The sequence below is a fragment of the Corvus brachyrhynchos genome, unplaced genomic scaffold, assembly GCF_000691975.1.
Source record: "Corvus brachyrhynchos isolate BGI_N302 unplaced genomic scaffold, ASM69197v1 scaffold3, whole genome shotgun sequence".
Classification (NCBI taxonomy): domain Eukaryota; kingdom Metazoa; phylum Chordata; class Aves; order Passeriformes; family Corvidae; genus Corvus; species Corvus brachyrhynchos.
The window spans coordinates 10,544,899-10,555,291 of NW_008237619.1; the positions used below are offsets into that span (position 1 = coordinate 10,544,899).

At 38.5% G+C, this 10,393-nt stretch overlaps 1 protein-coding gene across 11 annotated transcripts in view; it reads left to right on the forward strand.

Annotated features, from left to right (window-relative positions):
- The window catches only part of CFAP44 (cilia and flagella associated protein 44), a 58,015-nt gene that overhangs the window by 20,608 nt on the left and 27,014 nt on the right, over positions 1–10,393 (forward strand). For all 11 annotated transcript variants that reach the window (XM_017731934.1, XM_017731933.1, XM_017731935.1 and 8 more), the window contains 9 exons: positions 1,497–1,715; positions 2,633–2,775; positions 3,646–3,940; positions 5,868–5,923; positions 6,351–6,513; positions 6,838–6,968; positions 7,900–8,114; positions 8,507–8,672; positions 9,967–10,144. In XM_017731934.1, coding sequence (XP_017587423.1) covers positions 1,497–1,715; positions 2,633–2,775; positions 3,646–3,940; positions 5,868–5,923; positions 6,351–6,513; positions 6,838–6,968; positions 7,900–8,114; positions 8,507–8,672; positions 9,967–10,144 — 1,566 coding nt within the window. The remainder of the gene's footprint in view (positions 1–1,496; positions 1,716–2,632; positions 2,776–3,645; positions 3,941–5,867; positions 5,924–6,350; positions 6,514–6,837; positions 6,969–7,899; positions 8,115–8,506; positions 8,673–9,966; positions 10,145–10,393) is intronic.

The following is a 10,393-nucleotide window of genomic DNA, read 5'->3' on the forward strand; positions in this document are numbered from 1 at the left end:
AAAGGGAAAGGTAGTGCACTAGTTCTCAAAATATTTTAATTTTTGTAATTTTCACAAAAAGAATATTTCTTGTGGTTGATGTTGGCCCTATAGGAAATTCCTTTGAACAGTTACAAAACCCCCATGTAGTCACCTTGAGCAAAACATGAAACATCTCTCTTTATTTAGCAGTATTTCTGTTTTTTAAAAAATGTTTTAAGTTTAAAGGTGTGCGTTTCATTTCTGAACAACTCAGTATTTAAAAAGAATATGTGGGGCCAAAGGAAAAGAGTTGTGCCAATTCACAGCTATAGTTAACTTTGTGAAACTAAAATGCAAGCTGATGTTAAGCTCAGGAGGGGAACTCCAATGAGCAGGCTCTCAGTTCCATATTCAATCCACCACGCACAGCCTCTCTGGCTCTGTTGTTAACTTGTGATTTCTGTGCCTTCTCTGTTAACTGCTCCTGTATTACTCAATGTCAGGCAAAGCTTCATTTCATGTTATAACTTGGAGGAAGTCAGTACTCAGGAGAAAGATCTTTACGTGTTTTTTCACAGCAATACCCATAAGAATGATCACAAAGCATGCATATTGAAGGAGCGATTAAAAGATTGTGTGTAGAGTTTTGTTGGTTTTCTTTTTTGTTTGTTGGTTGGTCTTGTTTTGTTTTGGTTTTTTTTAGTCAAATAATGTTGAGAAACACTCTAAATGCTAAAAATAAAAAATGTTTCTACAGAGAGAAAGGATATTAATTGCTCTCTTTTTCCTCTGGAAATAGATCAATAATTAATAAGTTACAACAAGGAAGTTTTAATGCAAGGAAAGATTTCTCACAGTTAGGGTGGTGAAGCACTAAAATTGTTTTTTATAGTCTGTAGAGTCCCTAGAACAGGAGATTTTTAAAAGATAAATCAGACAAAGATCCACTGATAATATTTAAGGATTTGCTGATTCAGCAATCTAATATCTTCTTAGATATTTTAGAGAATGTTTGATACTTTTTTATGCTACAGTAGGCTTGAATGGAAGGGAGTTTTAAAGGTTTGATAAATCTTTCCTTCATTGTTCAGAAAACATAAAGTCCATTACAGTTTCTCTCTTTTGCTCTATACCAATGATGCACTAGAACTTGTTTGAGTTCAGCTTGCCAGTGCTTTTCTTTCTCCAGGGCAGGCAGGGGACAGGACTTAGGATTTATGTAGGAGTAAGCATAATGGTAAAGATTTGGAATAATCTCTCTGAGGAAATGTTGAAGTCTGCTTGTCATTCAGAATTATTTCTGTTTCAAAGGACCAAGAGCAAATACTTCAGAGGAGGGAAATGGGGGCATTTCACTGGAGAGCCCCTTGAAGTCTGGTTGATCTCTGCCTAGTTGACAGGAAAGAGATTTCTGTAGATATTCTGTATGTATAATGCCAGGACCACCTTGGATTTCATTTATGACACTCCTTCAGTCAGTGATGTGGGGAGTGCGTTGGTTTCATGTCTCAGTGTTTCTCTGCTTGTTGTAATAGCTGGCGGAGGAGATTGCACGGAGAGAGAAAGAAAAGCAGGAGAAAGAGAAAGCAAAGCTTGAATGGATAAAGCAACAAAAGGAGATGGGACTTGAGATAGAAGAAACTAAAGAGGAAGAACCCGAAGAAGAACCATTGCCACCTCTCTACATACCAGAGGAGCCCAGTCCCATCCTCTGTGGCTTTTATTCAGCACCAGGAAAATTTTGGCTTTCCTTGGTAAATCAGTTTTTACTTCATGCTGATGGGATTGCATGATGTCACAACCTTTCCCTTTGAAACCTGCCATCCCTAGGACATTGAATTCCTTTCATCCTTGACAATTTCAGTGGTTTTGTGAAGTAAACCAGTAGTGTCACTCCAATTCAGATTGTTTGGTATATTTCTGGTAGGTACCCCTCTTGGTGGTGCCTGAATGGGCACAAAGACTGAGCTGTTCCCTCACAAGCAGAAGGTAGAATTTTAACAAAGTAGTGATGCCTTTTCCTGGTCTTAAAATCAAGAGTCAAACATGGTTAGAAAGGAAAAAGGGATTTTACCTTGGTATTTATTTTAAGGATCCTTGGGTGCACACGTCCAGGTCGAATGCACTGAAATGCACACCACAGTGCACCCCTCAAAAGATCTGGTGTAACATTATAGGTCTTTCTAATTAGCATATCTATCAAAAATTTCCCAATGAGAGGCTTGAGTGAGCCCCCCTCCCCAAGGAGCCTTCCCCTGGATGGTTCTATCTTAGTTTACAGAATGTGTTCTGGAGAGGACCTTGGGGTCTGGGGCACACTGATCCCTAACTGTGAAGCTTCTAAAATATTTTGTCTCTTAGCTGAACAAACAAGTCCAAGAATGTAGGCAAAAAGCACTAAGAATACAGAAGTTGTAAAAAGGTATAACAGGAGTATAAAAGAAAAGGCAAAAATCATCATGGCATCAGTGTTAGAATGGCTTGTAATGCCAGTGATCGTGGCAGACTTCGGTCTGTGGATAAGTAGGATCTCTAGGTGTTTGGAAGTAACATTTTCTAACCTATCTTAGATCCTTAAGAAAGGAAGAATTATTCTGAAATTTATATTTACCTGGTCAGCTGCTTCAGTTTTCTTTTATCACCATTTCTTTATGGTCCTTCTCTTCTTCAGGGTGGGTACGACTCAGGGTTTCTCTATCATTGTGAATTCTCACATGATGATGAAGAGGACCCTGAGAAGAGGAAAGATGAACCCTTTGAAGTGATTCCTATGGAGGACACCGATGACAATCCCATTCACCAAATCTCCTTCTGGTAAAACACTGTAATGTAACAAATAGCTCTGGGATAAAGCTTGATAAAATTGAACTTGGAAGGGAGGAGTGTATGCTCCTTTGTCTCTTTTCAGTTGTGGCTCAACTCTAGTATACAGGAACTCTCTCTGGATTTCCTGGAACTGAGTTTCACTTAAAATTCCTAATGGACATAGCTGGGCTATGTGTCTGACAGAATAAATTAAAAAAACCTTCAAAGATGAAAAAGTCTGATTTCTAAGTAAGTACTGATTAGGACTCAACCACCCTACATTGTAGAACTCTAGGAGAACCCTTAGAAGTCCCTGCATATAGTGATCAGCAGAAGAGCAGTTCTTTATCATAGTTACCAAAGAGAATTAGACCAACTTGGAGAGGTCAGTCCATCCCTCTTGTGCTAAGAATATAGGCTTCTTGGGATGTTCTGTGATATGTATGAATGAAAAAGGTGGATTCTTTTCAGACTCCCAGTATTGGGTTCCCTGTAAGAGTAGGCATGTTCTGCATCAAAAGGAGACAGGTTTAATTCAGGCTTTAATCTACTGCTGCATTCACCACCATCTGTACTAAATGGGGAGCAGGGAGAAAAAACTGCTTTTCTAGCTTTTAATTTGGTGTCTGCCACACTGCTCAACTCAGAGCTGAGATAGTTCTATGGTACCTCACAAGTGCTGGAATGTTCCTGAGCAGCCAGTTAGCTGAAAAACATTTTGTAGTAAAATCACACATACTTGAAATGGTCCAGATATTTTGCTCCCAGGTTCCAAACTTGGGAAAGTGACTGCTATTAAGCTAGATAAGCTCTCTTCATATTTTGAGCTTGCTTGTTAGAAGTTGCTGCTGTTACTGTTTCTTGTTCTTTATTTAACAGTACCAGCAGCCGCTTGCTGTTCTGTGGGATGCAGGATGGCTCACTGCGTGCTTATCCTCTCAATGACAAAGACCTGTCCGTGGATGCCCTGAAGGACTACTGGTACCTGAACGTACATGACAATGATTATGGGCAGATCCAGGGCATCTGCTGTAGTCGTGATGATCGGTGTCTGGTTACCTGTGGTGGAGATGGAAACATTTTTACATTCGACATCTGTTCAGAGGAAGAGCTTCCGCAAGCGCTTCCTGAAGAGCTTCCCAAAGAGCTAAAAGTCATAATCCCCCCTCCTAGGGTAAGCTGGTACCCTCTCTCACTGAATTAGGCCTATTTGGTATGAAACTACCCAGGTGGACAAACATAGTTCAATTATTTTTTTAAAAGATTTTTCATAGCAAAAGTTGAAGTTTCCGAAACAATTTAGAAGATCAACTCCTGCAAAACATTCCCTAATAAATGGGCTCTGTGAGTGCACTGTTTGGTCTTGGTGTTTTGTGGTTTTCTCCAAATAAACACAGTATGTATTGTTCAGATGTAATGTTCTACCAGTGTTTTCCCACTCAAAGGTATAGTCATGCATATTCCTAGAATGAAAGAATTGCAAGGATTTATCATACTTCATACCTTCCTTGGGTTTAATTCCAGTAAAGTTTGATTCTGCTCTGGATGGGGATTCTAGAAATACTGTTGGAGAATATCAAATGTGTAGTTTCTCCATACATATAGTACCATTCATCTAAAATTCACAATGGATTTTTTACCTTTGCAAAATAGCACAACAGGATGCTGATCCTGTTGCTCTTTCACTCTTGGACAGCATTAGTAGTAATGAATTTACAGGTGTCCTGTACTCACTGTAGAGCTGCTCACCTCTAGCATGCTTGAACAGATGACACTGGAACTCAGAAACAGTTCTACTGACAATGCACAAGAGGAGGGATGTCAACTCCTCCACTGAAAATGTTCCAACTTTATTAAATTTTTAAAAAGTCTTAAGGGTGTCTGAATTAAATAAATATCACTTGAAAGAAGCAGCGAGAGCTATTGAGTAAAGAAGTGCCATTGTGCACAATAAATATTACAGTAGACATACATTCAGTAGAGTTTAAAAATCTTGAAAGTGTCAACATAAAACAAATTAAACTTTTAAATGTATTTTAATACTGCTTGGTAACTACATTTTGAAGGATGCTTGATAACAGGGACAGAGGAAATTGTGATTTTGGTCATTCAGCTAGTTGGAATTCTTTACCAGCATGACAAGAATATATAGCATTGAGAATAGAGTCAGAGTTATTTTCTATAAGTGAATGATTAGAACCTTTGATATCAGAGCCTTGCTAGCTCCAGCATTACAAGAAGTGATTAATGTACAATTATAAAATATATATACAGATTTATAGTTTTGAATAGTTAAGTAGCTCTGTATAAAGACCTTTATGGTCAGTTCTATTGTTCGAGCTAACAACATTGCTTAATGACCATCCTAATAGAGTTTTTCCCTTTTCAAAGTATATCTTCATTGCTATCTATTCTAGTTTTAAGTCATGTGGAAGATTTTAAAAATTCTATCTTCATTAAACTTAATGAGATTCTTAGAGAATCAAATACAAATCATCTGAAACTAATTGAGTTAAATTAAAGTTCAATTAAGTACAACTAAATTGTTGGGTGATGGTCCCCCCTCTTTTTTCAGAGCATGATTGCCTAGGGAAATGAGGCTTGTGCTACTGCAATGTCCATCCATCTGTCATTCTTCACAGCTGATAATTGTGAATCCATTATGCAGTCAGCAGAAGCCAACCAGATTAATTACACATGTAACTTGGAATTAATCCAGGACACACTGATTCTTGTTAATGTGGCAGTGAGGGGAGACAAGAGAATTGGGTCTAGGGGGGTAGAGAACCAAAGATATTACGGGACAGAGTGAAGTTAGGACAAACAATGATTTATGCCAATGGAGAGGTTACAGGATTTTTATTCTCTGTCCCTAAGAACTATGTTTCATTAGTTCTTTTACATATAAACCAGCTTCATTCCTTTTTCTGCTTGAAACACTGCAACCTGATATTTAAGGCCCAGATAGTAACATTGAAAATGAAGCTTTCTTTTGATTTTGTAAGAGGTGGTGGGAGTTCTCTCTTACTGTTTCTAGAAGTTTTATTGTCTGTTGAAACTATAACTGCTTGTTTAAAGACAAGACAATGTTTTTATTCCAGAGTGGTCTTGAGAAGGAGAAGGCTACTGAAGATATTAAGGATCCTGATGCCTACACGTAAGAGATACTTAGATAATGATGAAAGGGACTTTCAACTGTTGGTAGCTCTTTCCTCAGTCCATGTATTTCTTTTTGCTTACAAAGAGGAGGAAGAAGTTGATCACCCTGAATTTAGGTCATCTCTTTGTTAAACACACAGTTTTTTCAGCCTTTCTGTCCATTTCATCTGCTTTTCTCTGGCAGTAATTCAGATATTGTATTATGAGATACTTATCTTCAGACTACAGAGACAACAAAAAGTCAAAGCCCCTTGATGTTAGGAATGTACAAAAATACAGGAAGATGATTCCTTTCTAAGTTACCTTAAGAACCGTTGAGTTCACTGGGAATTTAAGACTGTCAGGGAAGTCTGAAAGGTCATGTAAACTGTAATCTTTCCTCTCTTGCATTGAGATAATGCCATTTTCTTTTTATGCATTTTCAGTATTGAGGAATACAAGCAGAAAAAGGAGTTTGAACGGAAAATGGAGGAAGCTGAAGAAAAGAAAACTAAGAAGAGAGAGGAGTTAAGTGCGCTGAGACATGACTTTGCTTTTCTCCTTCAAAAGAATCAGGAGTTGCCCAAGCACATGCAGTTGCACAGAGAGGTACACCTGGCTTTTATGAGGGTCATTTACCTTAGAGGACCTTCTTCTAAAATGTTGCTACATATCATGTTGGGGCCAAAGATGTCCAATATTTTGGATTAAGGTAGTTTTAGGAATATATAAATTGCTGGGACTTCTGAATCACAGCTGTTGATTTGTGCCAATTAAGAAGCATAGGAGAAAAATGTGGTTCTCTGTGGAGATAGCTTCTGAAATAAAGGTTAGTGTTGATGTGCATGGAACTATGGCACCTAGGTAAAAATATTTATTATCAAGACCTAGTAGCCAAAATAATGTGATGTTGAGTTTTGCATCTTCCTGCAGGAGTTTGAGATGGACCGTAGGATCTTTGAGGAGCTGGATAGGCAGAAACTACAGAGAATCCAATTAGTGCAAAAGGAGCTGGCTTGGGAGCACGAGAAACAATTGATTGGACTGCAGAAACTACAAACACAGTAATTACCACTTTTCTTCTACTTCTCTCCCTGACCTTCCATAGAGCTTATTGTCTATGAAGTTGTACCTCCCACAAGGAAAAATAATGTGATTTTTTTTTTCTCTTTCTCATATAATCAATATTTCATCTGTTCTGTTATGATTCACTTCTTATTTTACTTGGAACATACATGCGAGTATATATTAATATTTATGTGTAATTACTTCTACTGAATCTTTGGTAAAAATGCAGATAGTCAAATGAAGGAAATTACTTAATTCTGATTCACTTCTATATGAAGAAAGCTGGTTGAGACTGTTTGCCTGGGGTTTTGCCTGTACATTCAGTAAGAACCAAGAACTCTTACTGAAACATTGAAAAAAACCTGTGAAATGAATGCCTGTTTTTAAGACATCTTGCATATCTGTCAGATATTTTAGTGTCATTGCTAATACAATGTCCTCTATACAATTTGAAGTTATGAAACAAACTTTTTCAAGAACACAAGTTTAAGCATGAGGTGCATTTTGCGTTGGTTTTCATAGATCCAGGTAAGAGCAAAAGATGAATTAATAAAAGAAATACACAATAACAAAAACACCTTAGGCACACAGAGTATGTGACTGGGAAAAAGGCTTGAATGAGCATACTTTTAATCAGTCCTTAATGGAAGAGGAGGGTTATTCCCATGAAAAGCCTAGTGTAAGTTTCAATATTGGTGAAGATATTAATGTGTTTATTCTTGAGCATCTCCATTCCTAGATTGGATAAAAGCCAATAGATAGTGTCAGATGTTATCATGCTATGCAATTACTTACTGACTTGTGGATTTACATATAATGATTGCATGTGCAATGAGTAAACTACACTATTCATGCCCTTTTGGTCCAGGCAAAATGGTATGTTGTGCCCACTGCCATCAGACAGTTTTGTCTAATTTGGCATTCCAGGTTTCGGGACTCTCTGGAATTTACTCTTATTGTTCATGCTATCCAAAGCAATCATCAGATTTCCACCTACAGCCTTCTAACAATGTCCGAGAAATATGCCCCAGATAAGAAACACGGGGACAGCAAGTGGGCAGTACTTAAAGAGAAGTGGACAGCACTTAAACAGGCAGAACGAGCAGAAGAAATCCCCAGAGAGACAAGTTCTGTGCATAGAGGTAATGACAACCATTTAAATCTTTCAGTAATAGGGTTTCTGTCTTTCATCTCAGTTTGTTTTCCCGAGTCCAAGATAAAGAAATAGATGTGTAAGTACAGGTAAAGAAATATAGCTGTGGTATGTTTTTTTTGTACCTACATACAAAGTAACACTCATACATAGTATGTTTTTCATGTTTAGGTCAATGCCAGCAATTGTCTGTCAGCCCCATGGGTAGAATGTTACTAAAAGTCAAGTCAAAGACCCTGAGTATTTTCAGAACATCCACTACAACAGAACTATCCTGATTTACATCAGCTCTACAGGAGCTGTCCGGGGGAGTTTCCAGTAGCTGGGACTGCACTGTGCTGCGTGGTATTTACATCTTCAGATGGTTATTTTTTGTTTCAGAAAGTGTAGTTTTTGAGAATGAGGCTGAAAAGCTGGAGACACCAGAGGACCGAAAGCCAACCACGCGTTATATAGAAAGCAAACGTGAGAAAATCAGAAGAATTGTTGAGAAATATGATGCACTGAAAGCCAAGATCATGAAAAGGAGGGCAGAGTGGCATGAATTGTGAGTCTTGAACTGGATTCTGTTCCCTTTTAGTTCTGCTTCTTGTCTGAGGTCAAGTAATACTATTTAGCTGTCCTATGGCATTATAATCTCTCTGCTTAGGTTTTTATAATCCTAAGGGCTGTAATTAAAACAGATGAATTTTCACGTATCACTAAGTCTTGAGAGAGCATTAGAATATATTTAGTTTCTATGGTTCATCTAAAATATTATCAAATGTTAATTTAGCTAGGTAGCTACATTTTCAGATAGGGAGTAAAATGTGTCTAAATTGATCATGACTGAGAGACACCTATGCTGTTACAGTCAACTTTTAGTGAATCCTGCCAGCACCATGTGGAGCAGACACTGTAACAGCTGGGTGAGGTCAGCAGTGTTAGCATCTCAGCCATTATGTGAGTGTGATATGCCTTCATGCTCCATGCTGGTCTTTATCTTGAGAGGCAAGAAAGGGGGACAGGACATCTTCCACAGAATCATAGAATATCTTGAGTTGGAAGGGAGCCACAAAGATCATCAAAGTCCAACTCCTGTCCCTGCACGTAGCGGCCTCAAGAGTCACACCATGTGCCTGAGAGCATTGTCCAAACGCTTCTTGAACTCTGTGAGGCTTGGTGCTGTGACCACTTCCCTGGGGAGCCTGTTCCAGTACCCAACCACCCTCTGGGTGGAGAACCTTTTCCAAATATCTAACCTAAGTCATATCTTCGAATAACCTCTTTTTCAAGGCCGGATTAGATGGGGGTTTGAGTGACCTGGTCTAGTGGAAGGTGCCCCTGTCCATAGCAGGGACATTGGAACGAGATGATCTTTGAGGTCCCTTCTAACCCAAACCATTCTGTGCTCATGGAAGTACAGAAGTTCTTCCTTAGGAGACGAATGACAAGGAATGGGACCAATGTAGAGTCAGAATACAAAGCTTTTGAGGTTGAGTGTTCAACAATGTAGAGTAGGTATTGTGAGCTGCAGGCTGGTAGATTGTTGATGTGCAGCTCCCTGAAATTGATAGCGGCATGTACTCACTTAATCCAGAACTCAGTCCAAGTGTGAAGATTTAAACTTTTCCATGGCAGAGCTGTATTTTAAGAGTTCTTAGGGGAAAAAAAAATCTGGGATTTTCATTTAAATGTGCAAGGATATTCTTTCCAAGGTAGCCATTCTTTTCTGAAAGAGATGTATCACTCTTTCACCTCCCAAATTTTGTTGCACAAGTCATGTGCAACATGAGGGTATGAAATAACTGTTCATTTTTATGCTTCTGTCTGAAAGTTCAGCTTTATTTTGTACCTACCAGATACAAGAGCAAACCTAGAGATAACTATGAGGATTCTGAAGATGCTGAGGAGATCAAAGAAGAACGGGCAAATACTGGATGTTACAGGCTGAAGACTGCCACTAACTACACACTCACTGAACACGAGCGAATGAACACTGAGAAGAAGATGATGCAGCTTGTATCCCTGGAAGAGTTGGTATGTAAAACTGTGTATATTGCCCCATTTCTGGGGGGAAGCGAGGATAGTGTATTAATCACTAAAGAAATTTTTTGAAAGGAATTCAAAGTGAGTGTGGGAATAGGCCTTGAAGGACAGAATGCTGTTTTGAGTAAGCTTTAGTTACAAATGAGCCCTTCTCTTGTGAACTGTCTTGTGCTTCACCAAACCCAAACCAGAATCAATCCAGGGTGGCACTTTATAAATGAGAAAGAGAATTTACTTTTA